General features: G+C 46.5%; 1 protein-coding gene across 1 annotated transcript in view; it reads left to right on the top strand.

The window, feature by feature from the left end:
• Positions 1–1,332: 1,332 nt before the first annotated feature.
• Positions 1,333–19,799, top strand: part of LOC139234584 (L-threonine ammonia-lyase-like) — a 74,227-nt gene continuing 55,760 nt past the window's right edge. Inside the window, exons 1-3 of the mRNA XM_070865272.1 lie at positions 1,333–1,433; positions 15,193–15,538; positions 18,014–18,130. Of these exons, the coding sequence (XP_070721373.1) occupies positions 1,333–1,433; positions 15,193–15,538; positions 18,014–18,130 (564 nt within the window). The remainder of the gene's footprint in view (positions 1,434–15,192; positions 15,539–18,013; positions 18,131–19,799) is intronic.

Below are 19,799 nucleotides of genomic sequence, written 5' to 3'. Positions count from 1 at the left end.
CCCCCAAACATTGAGTACATTGTAACCCTGTTCCCTCAAACACAGAGGACATTGTAACCCTGTTCCCCCAAACACTGAGGACATTGTATCCCCTTTCCCCAACACTGAGGACATTGTAACCCTGTTCCCCCAAACACTGAGGACATTGTAACCCTGTTCCTCCAAACACTGAGGACATTGTATCCCCTTTCCCCAAACACTGAGGACATTGTATCCCCTTTCCCCAAACACTGAGGACATCGTAATCCTGTTCCCCAAACACTGAGGACATTGTAACACCTTTCCCCAACACTGAGGACATTGTATCCCTGTTCCTCCAAACACTGAGGACATTGTATCCCCTTTCCCCAAACACTGAGGACATCGTAATCCTGTTCCCCAAACACTGAGGACATTGTAACCCTGTTCCCCCAAACACTGAGGACATTGTAACCCTGTTCCCCCAAACACTGAGGACATTGTATCCCCTTTCCCCAAACACTGAGGACATTATAACTCTGTTCCCCCAAACTCTGAGGACATTGTATCCCATTTCCCCAAACACTGAGGACATTGTAACCCCTTTCCCCAAACACTGAGGACATTGTAACCTCTTTCCCCCACATACTGAGGACATTGTAACCCCTTACCCCAAACACTGAGGACATTGTAACCCTTTCCCCAAACACTGAACACATTGTCGTCCCGTTCCCCCAAACACCAAGCACATTGTAACCCCTTACCCCAAACACTGAGGACATTGTAACCCTTTCTCCAAACACTGAGGACATTGTAACCCTGTTCCCCCAAACACTGAACATATTGTAACTTCTTCCCCTCTCACCCACTACCTTGTCCAAGATCATAGACTGGATGGTTTATCCACTGAGTCACTGGGACGTCGCAAGGATCAGAATTTTATAAAAATCAAGCATTTAGTTGATTCTATCGTACTCTGTTTGTGGGTTAAGCAGAGTTCAGGTATAAACAGAGGCGTTAGAACTGTTTTTCAAGAAGCTCTTCCTGTAGAGAAATCTCTAAAGCTTTAATAGTGCCGCTCAGTAAGCATGTCAGTCATAACTAATCTTAGCGTTTCCCAAATTGACAGAGACAGCTTGGCAGGTGAAATAATCCCTTTAAATAGTGGCAGCAGCAGTCTCACCCTCAGTAGTTGCTGAGTGAACGAGGAGGACGCTTCATCTCAGGGAAAGGTTGACGGTGTTGAACTTGGAATTCGACTCAAGTGCAACTCCTTGTTTTTTTTTATAAACCGCTTTAAGAGAACACAATTATTCTACAGGCGGGGGTCTTCTGCTGCGTGATATCGCTGGTGTCCACCTCTCCTAGGAAAACATGAATCTTGCTGCCCAGTTTTTGTTTTCGAGGTCCATGAGCAACAAATCTCCCAAGAAGGCCTCTTCAGACCAGGAGGAATACGATCCCTTTTGGAGAAGGTTGGGTTGTACTTGTTGTTTTTAGGAATAGCCTGCATTTCACCAGGTTCTTCTCTGCCCCTCAGAACTTGTGGTCTGTAGGGAGCAGTATCATGTTGAGGCCAAAAGTTCAAGGCTTGTGCCAGGTTGGATCAGTCTTGGGCTCTCCACCTCCTCCTCCTCAACTATGGTATTGTTGGAGTCCTGCTTCGCCTCTTTATTTTTCTCGTTGGTCTTTTAATTAGGTAATTATTCTGATCATTTGCACTGATTTGACGGCAACTCCAGTGGTTGAAGGGTCAAGAATAAGAGGACATAGTTATAAGGGAATCAAGGGATAAGGGAATAGTGCAGGAAAGTGGAGTTGAGGTCGATGATCAGCCATGATCTAATTGAATGGCGGAGTAGGCTTGAGGGCCGATGTCTTATGTTCTTAAGGTTACCTGAAACGGATTTAGCACAGAGAGCCAGAAACCTTTTTTACACAAAGGGTTGCAAGGCTCCGGAATACATTACTCGAGTTAATGATTGAAGTCGGAACTGTGTTAACTTATAAGTTAGATAAGTGGTTAAAGAAAAAGGGGATAAAGGGATATGGGAACAGGGTACATGCGATTAGAATTACTGCTCATGTGATGTGTAAACACCAGCATGGACTGGTTGGGCTGGCCCAGGTACTACCTTGCTGTAATCTCTGTGCAATTCTATGCAGCTTTCAAAATAACTTCATGGCGACCAACACATTCCTTCTGACTGTCAATAGTTTTGCCTGGGGGGCTCAACTGGCCCTTACAGGCTGTAACTGGACTCCTTGTCAGAGCGTGCAAGTGTTTGCGGCAGATTGAGAGGCAAAAGTTTGTAGTAACGAAGGGTGTGCTGTAACAGAAGGATTGTAATGTGAGGAGGGCGGCTATTGTGAAGTCATTCTGCACTGGTTTCAGAACAAGAAAATGAAAATGAACCACAAATGCTGGTTTTCATGTTCAGACCTCCTACATTTGCAGTTTTCTTACACTCTTTCTCCACTTTCTCACCCTTCCCTATCTGTCGGCCTCTCTACTGTCTTTTCATCCTCTTAACTATTGTTAAGTCGTCCTGGTTAATACTTGCCACTGGATAAAGGCCTAGCTCTGTCAAGCTTGTGAACTCATGTGGAAGCAAGTCATCCTCGTTCGAGGGACCGCCTATGATGATGATGATATTGTTATCTTCTGTTCTTTCAATGTCTATCCATTGCTTCATTGAAGTAATCGTTTCTATCATCTAACAGTTTTCTATTAAGCAATTTTCAGGACGTTCGGCCCATTCATTCTCTTGTGTGATTGGAATACCTGTGCTTTCCTCTCCTTCCTTTTTACTCTACATGACTAAAATCTTTGCTTACATCTTAGTTTTCAGTTCAGATGAAAGATTTACGCCCAAAGTATTAACCTGTCTTTTCCCTTTACAGGCAATGATTGGCCTTCTCTGTATTCCCAGCAGATTGTGCTTATCATAGAGCTTTGTAATAGAATTTTAACAGGCCTTCTCAGGCATGAGATGGGCGGAAGGCACAGAGATATGGCGTCAATGGCCATTTGCTGAATTTCTCCTTGAGTCCCGCCGACCTCTCGCCCAAGTTACAGCAGGAGATTGGAAGAAGCCCGCAGGAATTCAGGGCTAGAGACCTTTGTAATAGCAAAGTATGTTACGGACAGCTTTGTAATGGGAGCTGTTCAAGACAGGTTTTACACTGGTAGATTGTGACGAAGGGTCATCGACCTGAGATGTTAACTCTGCTTCTCTCTCCTGACCTGATGAGTATTTCCAGCATTTTCTGTTCTTATTTCAGATTTCCTGTATCTGCAGTGTATATACTGACAGAATTGGGGTTTATAATAACAAATCATGAATATCATTCCGAGCCTGAGCTGTAACTAGACCAACAGCCCCCAGAGCTGAACCGCTGTCTGAAATAGCGCTACCACTGGAGTTCAGAAGAATGAGAGGGGACCTCATAGAAACATTTAAAATTCTGACGGGGTTAGACAGGTTAGATGCAGGAAGAATGTTCTCAATGTTGGGGAAGTCCAGAACCAGAGGTCACAGTCTAAGGATAAGGGGTAAGCCATTTAGGACTGAGATGCGGAGGAACTTCTTCACCCAGAGAGTGGTGAACCTGTGGAATTCTCTACCACAGCAAGTTGTTCAGGCCAATTCACTAAATATATTCAAAAAGGAGTTAGATGAGGTCCTTACTACTAGGGGGATCAAGGGGTATGGCGAGAAAGCAGGAATGGGGTACTGAAGTTGAATGTTCAGCCATGAACTCATTGAATGGCGGTGCAGGCTAGAAGGGCCGAATGGCCTACTCCTGCACCTATTTTCTATGTTTCTATGTTTCTAAATGATGCTGAGTGACATATTTTGCACCCAGTGCCGTTTCTTTGGTGGGGGCAGGAAGAGTATAGTGCGGAGGGTTCTGTGCAGGGGGGAGGGGCCCTGTTTTGAATTACGCTTTAACTTAACAAATATTGTAACTAATTTCTATAGAATCTTACAGCACAGGAGGAGGCCATTCAGCCCATCGTGCCTGTGCTGGCTCAGTGAAAGAGCTATTGAATTAGTCCCACTTCCCTGCTCTTTACCCAGAGTCCTGTAACTTACACTCGCTGCGTAAAGACATTCTCTTCATCTCACCATTCGATGACCTAGCCTCCACCAATGTTGGCAGGACTGGAAAACTTTAGCTATGAGGAAAGATTGGATAGGCTGGGCGTGTCTACCTTGGAACAGAGGAGGCTGAGGGGAGATTTAATTGAGATGTATAAAATTACGAGGAGGCCGAGATAGAGTGGATAGGATGGACCTATTTCCCATAGCAGAGGGGTCAATAACCAGGGGGCATAGATTTAAAGTAGTTGGTAGTTGGTTTAGAGGGGAGATGAGGGAACATTTCTTCACACAGAGGGTGGTGGGGGTCTGGAACTCACTTCCTGAAAGGGTGGTAGAGGCAGAAACCCTCATCACATTTAAAAGGTACTTGGATGCGCACTTAAAGTGCCATAACCGACAGGGCTACAGACCTAGTGCTGGAAGGTGGGATTAGGCTGGGTAGCTCTTTTTCGACCGGCATGGACACGATGGGCCGAATGGCCTCCTTCAGTGTTGTAATTTTTCTATGATTCTATGAATGTTCCCTCTGATTCTTTTTGGGTGCACTACCCCTTTAACGGTCTGGGCAGCCCATTCAAATTCCTGCGTGTGTGTGATTGTTCCATTTAAAAGCCGGTCAGCCGGCTACGCAGGTCCTCCAGAACACTGCGCGGTTGTGGGGCTACTTGGCTTAACGTGAACAGCCGCCAGGGCTTGACCTTTCACCTTCTGACCCAGTGGTGGGAATGCTACCATTGATCCAAAGGCGCACTACCAACCCTCAGTATGAACTTCTTATCATCATCATCATCATAGGCAGTCCCTCGGAATCGATGAAGACTTGCTTCCACTCCCAAAGTGAGTTCTTTGATGGCTGAACAGTCCGATACGAGAGCCACAGACTTTGTTACAGGTGGGACAGACATTCGTCAAGGGAAGGGGTGAGTGGGGCTGGTTTGCCACCCGCTCCTTCCGCTGCCTGCGCTTGACCTCTTCAAACTCTTTGCTTTGAGACTCAAAGAGCTCAACGCCCTCCCGGATGCACTTTCTCCACCTCGGGTAGTCTTCGGCCAGGGTCTTCCAGGTGCCAGTGGTGATGTCACACTTTACCAGGGAGGTTTTGAGGGTGTCCTTATAACGTTTCCGCTGCCCACCTTTGGCTCGTTTACCATGAAGGAGCTCTGCGTAAAGCATTTGCTTAGGGAGCCTTGTGTCTGGCATGCGAACCATGTGGTCTGCTCAGCAGAGCTGATCGAGTGTGGTCAGTGCTTCAATACTGGGGATGTTAGCCTGGATGAGGACACTGATGTTGGTGCGCCTGTCCTCCCAGGGGATTTGTAGGATCTTGCGGACACATCGTTGGTGATATATCTTCAGCGACTTGAGGTGCCTTCTATACATCGTCCATGCCTCAGATCCATACAGGAGGGCAGGTATTACTACAGCCCTGTAGACCATGAGCTTGGTGGTAGATTTGAGGGCCTGGTCTTCAAACACTCTTTTCCTCAGGCGGCCGGGATATAGTCAATAAACATCTTCTATCATCATCATCATAGGCAGTCCCTCAGAATTGAGGAAGACTTGCTTCCACTCTTAGAATGAGTTCTTAGCTGGCTGAAAAGTCCAATATGAGAGCCACAGGCCCTGTCACAGGTTGGATAGATAGTCGTTGAGGGTAAGGGAAGGTGGGACAGATTTGCCGCATGCTCTTTCTGCTACCTGCGCTTGTTTTCTGCATGCTCTCGGCGATGAGACTCGAGGTGCTCAGCGCCCTCCCAGATGCACTTCCTCCACTTAGGGCGGTCTTCTATATAGCATCTTCTATATAACATCACCCACCAACTGTTCATTACCTGCTTACTAGTGATGTACAGGGGCTGGATGCTAGTAGGATAATTCATTCGTACAGGAGATCAGGTTAGTTCTTAAGCTCCTTCTATTTTGTGAATAGTGTCAAATATGTCTTTAATTATTCAATACTTTCTTCTGTCCTATGCTCAACTGCTCCTAATTGGCTTTGTTTATTTCCAGCTTTGTTGAGCGCGTCTGTGGAGACAAGTAGGTTCTTAGAGCAATTAATCTGCTTATTTTATTCAAACACATTAAAGGTCAAGTGACAAGGTTGGCTGCTTTCATCTGCTTAGCTTCCCCTTGCCCCTCCTGACCCCTCCACTGCCTCTTCTGTTGGATGTCCCTAGTCCAGGTGGCCAATGCCTTATGTTTGAGTACAGGCTATTCGACAATAGAGACCTCAGAACCAAACCCAACCGTATCCTTACCCGATATTTGGATGCGCGCGCACACACCATAGACCAGCAACTGCAACTTGCATTTATATAGCGCCTTAAAGAAAGAAAGACTTAGATTTATATAGCGCCTTTCACGACCACCGGACATCTCAAAGCGCTTTACAGCCAATGAAGTACTTTTGAAGTGTAGTCACTGTTGTAATGTAGCAAACACAGCAACCAATTTGCCAAACAGCAATGTGATAATGACCAGATAATCTGTTTTTTTTGATTGAGGGATAAATATTGGCCAGGAAACCAGGGATAACTCCCCTGCTCTTCTTCGAAATAGTGCCATGGGATCTTTTACATCCACCTGAGAGAGCAGATGGGGCTTCAGTTTAACATCTCATCCGAAAGACGGCACCTCTGACACTACAGTGCTCCCTCAGCACTGCACTGGGAGGTCAGCCTAGATTTTTTATACTCAAGTCCCTGGAGTGGGGTTTGAATCCACAACCTTCTGACCCAGAGGCAGGTGTGCTGCCCACTGAGCCACAGCTGACACTTTAACATAGGAAAACGCCCCAAGGTGTGTTATTCAAACAAAAATTGACAAAGAAGGCGATATTAAGATGGGTAACTAAAAGCTTAATCAAAGAGGAAGGTTTAAAGGAGGAATAAAAAGATAAAGAGGCAACCAGGGACCTCACTGTGCTCATGATCCAATGCCAAACAGACACTCACCTTTATCAGGTTGCCACTGGGGGAGCCACACACTGACTTTGACCATAATAGAACTGAATGCTTTGTCACCCTGTAAGAATCTGGAATTTAAAGCTAGTATCAGTAATGCTGACCATGAAACTACCGAATTATCATAAAAACCCATCGGGTTCACTAATGTCCTTTAGGGAAGGAAATTAACAAAGAAGGAGATAACCAATAAGGGAATTAAGGGTTATGGGGAGCAGGCGGGTAAGTGGAGCTGAGTCCATGGCCAGATCAGCCATGATCTTGTTGAATGGCGGAGCAGGCTCGAGGGACTAGATGGCCTACTCCTATTCCTAATTCTTATGTTCTTATGTTCTTATGAAATCTACCGTCCTTACCTGGTCTGGTCTCTATGTGACTCCAGATCTACAGCAATGTGGTTGACTCTTAACTGTCCTCTGAAATGGCCTAGCGAGACACTCAGTTGCACCATGCCGCTACAAAGAAGTATACTAAGAATAAAACCAGACGGAGCACCCGGCATCGACCTCAGCACTGGAACTCCCTCGCTAACAGCACGGTGGGAGTACCTTCACCACACGGACTGCAGCGTTTCAAGAAAGAAACTCAGTATCAGCTTCTCAAGGGCAGTTAGGGATGGGCAATAAATATCGGCCTTGCCCACATCCCATCAACGAATAAAAAAAACCCTATAAGAATAACCAGGAGTTTATCTGTGGAAGAAACAGACTGTAGAAGGTTTAAGAATATAGGGCGCAGTATCAGGCCAGCACTTGTGGAGTATCATTGGAGAACCTAAGGCAATTAATGATTGCTATAAAAAATTCAAGGTCAGTGTCAGCCACGATATTGTTACAATTATTAATTATTGGGAGATTGTTTCCTTAATATACACTACATGGTGCTTTCTGCTCTGTAACTATCATGGTGCTACCCCTTCACCCTCCCTAAACCACATCACTGGCCCTTTTACATAGGACTGCAGTGTTGGAAAAGGCCCAATTTCATCCATCAGGCAAACAAGCTTTAGGATTCCTACTAATTACAGCCATGGCCTTGCCTTGGGGTTAGAAGATTGTGAGTTCTAAGCACAAAAATCCAGGCTGACCCTCCAGTGCAGTGCTGAGGGAGTGCTGCACTGTCAGTGGTGCTGTCTTTTGGATGAGATGTTAAACCGAGGTCCCGTCTCCTCTCTCAGATGAACGTAGAAGATCCCATGGCACTATTTTGAAGAAGAGCAGAGGAGTTCTCCCTGGTGTCCTGGGCAAGATTTATCCCTCAGTCAACATAACAAAAACAGATTATCTGGTCATTATCACGTTGCTGTTTGTGGGAGCTTGCTGTGCGCAAATTGGCTGCGGCGTTTCCCACATTACAACAGTGACTACACTTCAAAAGTACTTCATTGGCTGTAAAGCACTTTGAGACCTCCTGTGGTTGTGAAAGGTGCTATACAAATGCAAGTCTTTCTTTCTAATTGACTTGCAAACATCACAGGGGATGAATTGCCCTCGTCACTGTACATGGTGACATTGGGAATACGTTTGCAAAGATTTCCTCTGGCCGGTGCTTCTAGCAAAATTAATGTTAAAGAATCGTGGATTTAAACCCCACTCCAGTGACTTGAGCATATAATGCAGGCTGCTACTTCAGTGCAGTACTGAGGGAGTGCTACACTGTCAGGTGCTGTCTTTTAAATGAAATATTAAAACCAAGCCCATTCAGACTGACATAACAGATCACACAGCACTATTTGAAGAAGAGCAGGGAGTTCTTCTGGTGACATGGCCAATATTTATTCCTCAACCAACGTCAGTGAAATAGATGATCTGGTCATTATCACATTGCTGTTTTTGCGACCTTACTGTGTGTGATTTGGTTGCCATATTTACCTACAAAACAGTGGCTACATTGCAGGAGTACTTAATTTTGAAGCACTTTGGGATAACCTGAGGACGTGATATAAATGCACTAAATATAAATGCAAATTCTTGCTTTCTCATTCACATTTGTGACGCTTCCGCACATAGCCGCAGAGCAATGCTTCCCTCCGCACCAGCTCAGGAATAGACTCTTGTCCATGAGTGGACAATGGAGTGATGTTGTTGGAATGGGAAACCTTGTGACTTGATCGAGATACGATTGCAGTGAGGACTAACGGCTTGTTACACCAAGACGGCGAGATATCGAGAATGTGCACAGTGTGACTGAAAGTAGAGCCTGAGTGTGGTGGGGAATAACTGCAAGGCACAGAGTGTGAATAGGCATGGTTTGTTTTCATTGGTTCAAACCGTGAATATGTACATTCAAGGCAGAGTTACTCATATTTCTGTTCTCTATCTCTCCGAGAGAGAGACTGGGCGGGGAGAGAGAGAGAGACAGACTGGGTGGGGGGGAGAGAGAGACTGGAGGGTTAGAGAGAGAGAGACTGGAGGGTTAGAGAAAGAGAGACTGGGGGAATAGAGAGAGAGACTGGGGGAAGAGAGAGACTGGGGGGGAGAGACAGAAAGAGACTGGGGGGGGTGCAGAGAGACAGAGACTGGGGGAAGAGAGAGAGAGACGGGGGAGAGAGAGAGTCGGGGGGTTGGGAGAAAGAGAGACTGGGGGTGGGGTGAGAGAGACTGGGGGGGGGGAGAGACTGGAGGGTTAGAGAGGGAAACTGGAGGGTTAGAGAGAGAGAGAGACTGGGGGCAGAGAGAGAGAGAGAGAGAGAGATGGGGGGGTGGGGAGAGAGAGACTGGTGGGGGAGAGACTGGAGGGTTAGAGAGAGAGACTGGGAGCAGAGCATGAGAGACTGGGGGCAGAGAGAGAGAGACTGGGGGAAGAGAGAGAGACGTGGAGAGAGAGAGAAACTGGGGGAAGAGAGAGAGAGAGAGATGGGGAGAGAGAGAGAGAGACTGGGGGGAGAGACAGAGAGAGAGAGAGAGAGAGAGACAGATTGGGGGAAGAGAGACAGATTGGGAGAAGAGAGAGGGAGAGAGATGGGGGGAGAGAGAGAGAGAGACTGGGGGGTGGGAGAGAGTGAGAGAGACCTGGGGCGGAGGGGGGCGGGGGGGAGAGAGAGAAAGACTGGGGAGGGAGAGAGAGAGACTGAGGGGAGAGAGAGAGAGAGAGAGAGATACTGTGGGGAGGGAGAGAGAGAGACTGGAGGGGGAGAGAACTGGGGGAGAGGGGGACTGGGGGAGAGAGAGACTGGTGAGCATGATCCCCCCCAGCCCAAGTTCCTGCCCTAACCCAGCCTACCCCCACCCACCCACAGAAATCGAGGGCCCATGCAGGGCATTCTGGGGGGAGAGGGTGAACAACCAGAGATTGAGGTCCACATCGGTACCAATGACATAGGTAGGAAGAGGGATGAGGTCCTGCAGGCAGAGTTTAGGGAGCGAGGAGAGAGATTAAAAAGCAGGACCTCAAAGGTAGTAATCTCCGGATTACTCCCAGTGCGAGTGAGTACAGAAATAGGAGGATAGAGCAGATGAATATGAGGCTGGAGAAATGGTGCAGGCGGGAGGGCTTTAGTTTCCTGAGGCATTGGGACCGCTTCTAGGGGAGGTGGGACCTGTATAAGCCGGACGGGTTGCACCTCAACAGAGCCGGGACCAATATCCTCGTGGGGGATTTGTTAGTGCTGTTGGGGAGGGTTAAAACTAGCTTGGCAGAGGAATGGGAACCTGAAAATAGATTCAGTAGGGAGGGGAGTAAAGCTGGAATTAGAAAGCAAAAATAAAGAAAGTGAGTTTGAAAGAGTGAGGAAACAAGCAGGAAAAAAGGGTAAAAAAACAAATTGAAAGGCACTTTCTCTAAATGCATGTAGCATTTGTAACAAAATAGATGAGTTGACGGCATAAATTGAGTCAAATGGGTATGATCTGACAGCCATTACACAAACGTGGTTTCTAGGTGACCAGGACTGGGAATTAAATATTCAGGGGTATTTGACAATCTGGAAGGACAGACAGAAAGGAAAAGGAGGTGGGGTAGCTCTATTGATAAAGGATGGAATCACTGCAATAGTGAGAAACGATATTTGGCTCAAATGATAAAGGTGTTGAAACAGTTTGGGTGGAGATAAGGAACAATAAGGGGAAAAAGTCACTGGTGGGCATAGTCTATAGGCCCCCTAACAGTAGCAACTGTGTTGGTCGGAGCATAAACCAGGAAATAGTGGGGGCTTGTAAAAAGGGAACAGCAATAATCATGAGCGATTTTAACTTCCAAATTGATTGGACAAATCAAATTGGTCACGGTAGCCTTGAGGAAGAGTTCATAGAGTGCATAAGGGACGGGTTCCTTGAGCAATATGTAACGGAACCAACCAAGGAGCAAGCTACCTTAGATCTGGTCCTGTGTAATGAAACAGGATTAATAAACAATCTCCTAGTAAAGGAACCCCTTGGAATGAGTGATCATAGCATGATTTAATTTCAAATTCAGATGGAGGGTGAGAAAGTTGGATCTCTAACCAGCGTACTCAGCTTAAATAAAGGAGACTATGAAGGTATGAGGGCAGAGTTGACAAAAGTGGACTGGGAAAATAGATTAAAGTGTAGGATGGTTGATGAATAGTGGTGTACATTTAAGGAGATATTTCACAACTCTTAAGAAAAATATATTCCAGTGAGTGAGGTGTAAGAGAAAAAATAACCATCCATGGCTAACTAAAGAAATAAAGGATAGTATCCAATTAAAAAGAAGGGCATACAAAGTGGCCAAAACTAGTGGGAGGACAGCAGATTGGGAAGCTTTTAAAAGCCAGCAAAGAATGACTAAAAAAATGATTAAGAAAGGAAAGATAGACTATGAAAGTAAACTAGCACAAAATATAAAAACAGATAGCAAGAGTTTCTATAGGTATATAAAAAGGAAAAGAGTGGCTAAAGTAAATGTTGGTCCCTTAGAGGATGAGACCGGGGAATTAGTAATGGGGAACATGGAGATGTCAGAAACTCTGAACAAATATTTTGTATCAGTCTTTACGGTAGAGGACACTAACAATATTCCAACAGTGGATAGCCAAGGGGCTTTAGCAGGGGAGGAACTTAACACAATCACAATCACTAAGGAGGTGGTACTCAGTAAGATAATGGGACTAAAGGAAGAAAAGTCCCCTGGACCTGATGGCTTGCATCCTAGGGTCTTAAGAGAAGTAGAGACTGGGATTGTGGATGCATTGGTTGTAATTTACCAAAATTCCCTGGATTCTGGGGAGGTCCCAGCAGATTGGAAAACTGCAAATGTAACGCCCCTATTTAAAAAAGGAGGCAGACAAAAAGCAGGAAACTATAGACCAGTTAGCCTAGCTTCTGCGGTTGGGAAAATGTTGGGAGTCCATTATTAAAGAAGCAGTAGCAGGACATTTGGAAAAGCAAAATTCAGTCAGGCAGAGTCAGCATGGATTTATGAAAGGGAAGTCATGTTTGATAAATTTGCTGGAATTCTTTGAGGATGTAATGAACAGGGTGGCTAAAGGGGAATCAGTGGATGTGGTGTATTTGGACTTCCAGAAGGCATTTGACAAGTTCCTGCATAAAAAGGTACTGCACAAGATAAAATTCACGGGGTTGGGGGCAATATATTAGCATGGATAGAGGATTGGCTAACTAACTGAAAACAGAGAGTTTGGCAAATGGTTCATTCTCTGGTTGGCAATCAGTAACCAGTGGGGTACCGCAGGGATTAGTGTTGGGACCCCAACTATTTACAATCTATATTAACGACTTGGAAGAAGGGACTGAGTGTAACGTAGCCAAGTTTGCTGATGATACAAAGATGGGAGGAAAAGTAATGCGTGAGGATGACACAAAAAATCTGCAAAAGGACATAGACAGGCTAAGTGAGTGGGCAAAAATTTGGCAGATGGAGTATAATGTTGCAAAGTGTAAGATCATTCACTTTGGCAGAAAAAAAATCAAAGAGCAAGTTATTATTTAAATGGAGAAAGATTGCAAAGTGCTACAGTACTTGTGCATGAAACACAAAAGAATAGTAAGCAGATACAGCAAATGATCAGGAAGGCCAATGGTATCTTGGCCTTTATTGCAAAGGGGATGGAGTATAAAAGCAGAGAAGTCTTGCTACAGTTATACAGGGTATTGGTGAGGCCACACCTGGAATACTGCATGCAGTTTTGGTTTCCATATTTACGAAAGGATATACTTGTTTTGGAGGCAGTTCAGAGAAGGTTCACAAGGTTGATTCTGGGGATGAGGGGGTTGACTTATGAAAAAAGGTTGACTAGGTTGGGCCTCTACTCATTGAAGTTCAGAAGAATGAGAGGTGATCTTATCGAAACGTATATGATTATGAGGGGGCTTGACAAGGTGGATGCAGAAACGATGTTTCCACTGATGGGGGAGACTAGAACTAGAGGGCATGATCTCAGAATAAGGGTCCGCCCATTTAAAACTGAGATGAGGAGAAATTTCTTCTCTCAGAGGGTTGTAAATCTGTGGAATTCGCTGCCTCAGAGAGCTGTGGAAGCTGGAACATTGAATAAATTTAAGACAGAAATAGACTGTTTCTTAAATGATAAGCGGTTATGGGGAGTGGGCGGGGAAGTGGAGCTGAGTCCATGATCGGATCAGCCGTGATCGTATTGAATGGCGGAGCAGGCTCGAGGGGCCTTATGGCCTACTCCTGCTCCTATTTCTTATGTTCTTATGCACAAAAAGGGGGCAGAGTCCAATGCGTGCATGTGGAGAAGGACACACAAAAAACTAGTGCAAATAATCACTCTGTTTACATCTCCTGCCTCTAGCCCAGAGACACATGCAGCAGAACTTCTGAGAATGATGAAAGATGGAGGGAGGCAACAAATGGTACCCGGGGCTGTATTATTTATTTATTTATTTTCATGTATTCATTTATGGGATATGGGCATCGCTGGCAAGGCCAGCATTTATTGCCCATCCCTAATTGCCCTTGAGAAGGTGGTGGTGAGCCGCCTTCTTGAACTGCTGCAGTCCGTGGGGTGAAGGTGCTCCCACAGTGCTGTTAGAGAGGGTGTTCCAGGATTTTGTCCTGGCGACGATGAAGGAACGCAATATATTTCCAAGTTAGGATGGTGGGGAACTTGATGGGCAACCTGGAGGTGGTGGTGTTCCCATGCATCTGCTGCCCTTGTCCTTCTAGGTGGTAGAGGTCGCGGGTTTGGGAGGTGCTGCCGGAGAAGCCTTGGTGAGTTGCTGCAGTGCATCTTGTAGATGGTACACACTGCAGCCACAGTGCGCCAGTGGTGGAGGGAGTGAATATTTAACGTGGTGGATGGGCTGCCGAGCTTCTTGAGTGTTATTGGAGCTGCTCTCATCCAGGCAAGTGGAGAGTATTCTGATTTGTGCCTTGTAGATTGTGGAAAGGCCTTGGGGAGTCAGGTGAGTCACTCGCCGCAGAATACCCAGCCTCTGACCTGCTCTTATAGCCATGTTTATGTAGCTGGTTCAAGTTTCTGGTCAATGGTCACCCCCATGATGAAGCTGGTGGGGGATTCGGTGATGGTAATGCCGTTGAATATCAAGGGGCGATGGTTAGAGTCTCATCTGTTGGAGATAGTTATTGCCTGGTACTTGTGTTACTTGCCACTAATCTAAGCCTGAATGTTGTCCAGGTCTTGCTGCATGCGGGCATGGACTGCTTATCTGAGGAATTGCGAATAGAACTGAGCATTGTTGTCTCAGTGTACAAGCTTTAACCTTTTGCAGAACTGGATTAGTCTCGAGGTTAATGCATTTTGTCCATTCTGCCACCTTGTCTCTTATGGTACAGATCAGCCATGATCTAAAGCCTGCTCCTAGACTTATGGAGTTTGCTTCAGGACTTCGGAGCTGCGCATGGTGGGCGTGCCAGCCTGCACTAAGATGGTGGCACTCTGGCTTCACCAATCACGCATCATTATGACACAAATCTGTCTCTGAATCCATGCAGTAGGGTCTCTATAATCCTGTCAGGCTGAAAGTCCCTGTCGACTGCAAGTGGACACACATTAGTCTCCTATTCAGTCACATTTCCTGCTGTATGTATTGGGAATCTTCTCATTAATGTGGTAAACCATTGATTGTATTTTCCTCAGAGATGCCTAGGTGGCAGAGGTGCTATTGTCACACCTTCACACTGACCCGACTGGGGACAGAAAGCCTGGCGCCAACGTCTAACACCAACGTCTCTCTCTTTGTTTGTATTTGGCACAGCGGCGAGGAAGGAGCTCAGCGGAGTCGCCAACGCCCGCCCGTCAGCCCCGATTCCTGTCGCCACAACAACGGGCCAATGGTGAACAGATGCCCCGCGCCTCAGCAGCGGGCGATCAACCCAGAACGGCTCAAGGATTTTGGGGAGGATGAGTACCTGGGCAAAGACGTCAAGACTTGGGAAATGACGGTGACGGGCCTTTCACAGGCGCTGCTCAGCAACTCCCCGGCCACGGCGGAGCGCAGGCCCTGCAGGGCCTCCGAGACTGGCGGTGGACATGTCCGCTTCGAGGACATCAGTGCAGCCGCCTTTAAAATCCAAAATGGGGTTCAGAAAACCCCCTGCACGGTACGTTGCTAGGTTTTTTTCTTTCAGGGTGAGTTCTTGTAGTGACCGTCGATGCGGGCCGCAGTTTAAGGCTGAGTCTTGGTATCCCTATACCCTGGCACAGTCTGCAGCTGTTTGAACATCTCCCACCCTGTCCATCAGAGCCATTGTGCTCAACATCAGGGCACCCCCTTTCCCATCCCCTGTCACCCTTCCCGCCGTCAACATCAAGCGCTTCCAAGTCAGATGTAGCATGGGTTAGATTGCACAGGAAAATTCCCCTCACTCCACTTCAGCGATGGGACTCAGCCCCTCTCTCAGAAAAGCCCCCCTTCCCACTGCACCAGTGTGTCATTTTCCCATTTCCTATATAAGAACATAAAAATATAAGAAATAGGAGCAGGTGTAGGCCATATGAACCGTCCAGTGGCTTCTCTTGACAAGAACTGTGTGTTCCTCCAATTCTGGCCTCTTGTCCCTCCCCCACTTCCAACGCCCCACCATTGGTGGCCGTGCCTTCAGCCATCTCAGCACTACACTCTGGAATTCCCTCCCCTAAAGCTCTCCGCCTCTCTATCGCTCTTTCCTCCTTTAAGACGCTCCGTAAACCTACCTCTTTGACCAAGCTTTTGGCCACCTTCCCTAACGTCTCCTTCTTCCGTGAAGGGCCTCGGGACCGTTTGCTACACTAAAGGTGCTATATGAATACAAGTTGTTGTTGAGTGAGATTAGTGACAATTTCGGAACATGGGGCTCACTGCCTCTGAGATTTTCGAAGTTGTGGTCTTTGGGTCACAAACACAGAGAAAGTGTAGAAATGTGTAGGATTTGTTGTGGGACATCACACCAGATCGGTTGCCCTCCCTGTGGCCACCCACCGGGGAACTGGATTGAGATTGTCTGAACCCATTTCATAACAGAGCCTTAGAGCGAGCAGGCTTCTAACACATCATTCTGAGCTAACTTTGAACCCTGACCCCAGAGTTCAACGGTCAATGTTTAGCCACTGCAATATGTTGATAAATTAATGTCCACTCTGTATGTTGGAATCCCCTTTGCTAATGCATGGTTTACTGGTAGATTAACACGCTGGTTCACTAAACCTCCTCCCCCTAGTTCGCCCATGCTAAGAGTTGTGTTTTCTGTCAGCTGTGACCCAGGCTCTGAGTCAGAAGGTTGTGGGTTCAAGCCGCACCCCAGGGACTTGAGCACATAAATCTAGGCTGACACTGCAGTGAAGTGCAGGGCTGAGGGAGCCTGCACTGTCGGAGGTGCCGTCTTTCGGATGAGATGTTAAACCGAGGCCCTGTCTGCTCTCAGGTGGACTTAAAAGATCCCATGGCACTATTTTGAAGCAGAGCAGGGGAGTTCTCCCCGGTGGCCTGGCCAATATTTATCCCTTAATCAACATAACGAAAAAACAGATTATCAGGTCATTATCACATTGCTGTTTGTGGGAAGTTGCTGTGTGCAAATTGGCTGCTGCGTTTCCTACATTACAACAGTGACTACACTTTAAAAAGTACTTCATTGGCTGTAAAGCACTTTGAGATGCCCGGTAGTCATCAAAGGCGCTATATAAAGTTATTGTTGTTGTTCCACTTTCAGCACGCATTGTCAGCATCCAGTACTCCCACATTAGAAAAAGTATCTGGTGCAGCCTACACGACAACTGTCTGCCTACGACCAGGCCTGACATCCTCACTGCTCCTATTGTGACTCCCTCAAGATCCGGGAGTTTTTGCTCACAGTATACTGTGCCGTCAATCACTGTAGGAGCTCTAGCAGGGAGGAGCTCAGGAGCTGAGGAGGAGGAGGTAGCAGTGATCTTGGGGATGGGGAGAGGGGGTGGGGGAGTTTCATTATTCCTAGAAACCTTTTTTTTTACAGAAAGAACTTATATTTACACAGCACCTTTCCTGACTTCGGGACATTCCACAGCCATTGAAGTATTTTTAAAATGTAGTCACTGTAGGAAATGCGCACAGCAAGCTCCCACAAACAGTAATGAAATAAATGACAAGTTAATCTGTCTTAGGTGTTGGTTGAGGGATAAATATTGGACATGGCACCAAAGGAACAGCCTTGCTCTCTTTTGAATGGTGCCATGAGATCTTTACACAACCACCTGAGAGGGCAAGTCAGGCCTCAGTTCAAGATCTCACCTGAGAGACAGCACCTCCGACACTCCCTCAGTACTGCACCAAAATGTAAGCATAGATGCCGAAGTCTCTGGAATGGGACCTGAACCCACGACCTTCTGACTCACAGATGAGAATTCTACCACTGAGTCAAGCTTGGCACTACGCACCTAGCATTATTTCTACTGCTCTATAACACAGTTCCGAGTTTCAAGTGCAATTCTCAGACTCTCAGACATACTGGCTAAAATGTTGATGAATGTTTACAACTTGTTGCCAAAGAGTCTGATGGGATCAAAGCCAATGATCTTCAACCTCGGTTACTTAGTAAATACGTTCCATTCTTTCTTCCCAGTATTCCAGGCTCTCCAAGCAGTACGGAATGGATATTTATTTGAAGAAGGAATACCTGCACTACACTGGCAGTGTGAAAGAGCGAGGGGTATGGTACCTGCTGACGTCACTATCGCAGGTATGGAAAGTCAGCTTCACCATCTCCGCTAATTGTCTATCCTTTCTAATATAAAGGCCATGCGACACTGCACATGTGAACAGAAAACGTTGGGAATACACAGCAGGCAGTGGCGAGAAAAGACCGGTTAATGTTTTGGGTGTAGTGTAGACCTTTCACCAGAATTGAACTGAAAGATAAACAAAAGCAAAATACTGCGGATGCTGGAATCTGAAATTAAAACTGAAAATGCTGGAAATCCCAGCGGGTCAGGCAGCATCTGTGGAGAGAGAAACAGAGTTAATGTTTCGGGTCGATGACCCTTCGTCAGAACTGGAGAGTGTTCGAAATGAACAAATTCTTAAGGAGCACTGAAAGGGGGAGGGAAGGAAAGGACAAAAGAGAAGGTTTGTGATAAGGTGGAAGACATTTTGTCTCCCTAATCTCTCCTGCCTTCCACTCTATAACAGACCTTCCCTTTTTGTTCTTTCCTCCCCTCCCCCTTTCAGTGCTCCTTAAGAATCTGTTCATTTCAAACTTTTCCAGTTCTGATGAAGGGTCATCAAACCTGAAACATTAACTCTGTTTCTCTCTCCACAGATTCCGCCTTACCCGCTGAGATTTCCAGCATTTTCTGTTTTTATATGTTGTATATGAAAGATAAACAGGTCAGTTTAGTAAAGTTGGAAAAAATAGAGAGAGAAAGGGAAAGGTAACAACATAAATGAGAGCCACTGAGAGGGTTTAATGGGTTAAATGACCTGCAAACTGCTTAATAGAAAACTATAATATAAAGATAATAATTTTCTATTAAACACACGTTAACAGCGGGACCAATGCACTGTGAATATTCTCTTCACGTGAGTTGCAAATGGCCAACTTGCAAGATCTTCCAGGCTCAGTACTCTATTTAAAGTGAACCCCTGCGCTGGATTGTTCCATGTGCTAGGAGCTTGCCAATGGGAGGGGGTGGGGAGTAGAACATCTGGCGCACCAGCAGTTCTTAAAGGGCTGCCGCCGGGATTTAAAGCGACGCGACAACGTCACGGTAAGTGGTTACCTGCGAGAATAGAAATTGGCAGCAGCCCTTTTGCGGGCAAATACAAACGGCTGGCCAAACCGGCGGGTGTTGGAGCAGGAAATAGAGGTCGATGGACAGGTGATGAGGTGGCCCAGCACCTAAATACTCTGAGGTTTGGATGTGGATGTGGCTGCGAAGAGGATTGCTCTGTTTGGCACCCTGCAGTACCCTCCTGGTAGGGCAGCGATGCAGCAGGCCTGGTGGGAGGCGGTGTCCGGGTACATCGCACGCGGGGTCTGGAGAAAGTGTGGAGGAAGGTGGCACACCTGGGCAAGGCTGCCCGGGTACAGCTGCCCAACAGGACCCACATGCCAGATGGATGGCCCAAATACGCACATCGCAGAAGAAGACAAGGATTGCATACATTTATTTCTTTGAAACCTGGATAAGTAGACTTCAGGTTGCAGTAAAGCTTTCTTATGTTTCCCATTGAATCAGAGCAGAGAAGAAAGTGAGGGGAGAGCGTTTAATCCACTGGCCACTCTGCCTCCCTATCATAGAGATTTAATTTCCCCCGTTTTTGACCCTAAAATGAGCTTTCAACCACATATCGGCAGCATAACTAAAACCGCCTATTTGCACCTTCGTAACATCATCGATCTCTGCCCT

The sequence above is a fragment of the Pristiophorus japonicus genome, chromosome 22, assembly GCF_044704955.1.
Source record: "Pristiophorus japonicus isolate sPriJap1 chromosome 22, sPriJap1.hap1, whole genome shotgun sequence".
In the NCBI taxonomy this organism is placed as follows: domain Eukaryota; kingdom Metazoa; phylum Chordata; class Chondrichthyes; family Pristiophoridae; genus Pristiophorus; species Pristiophorus japonicus.
The sequence above is the reverse complement of the archived record's forward strand: the minus strand, read 5'-3'. Positions and strand labels throughout refer to the sequence as shown.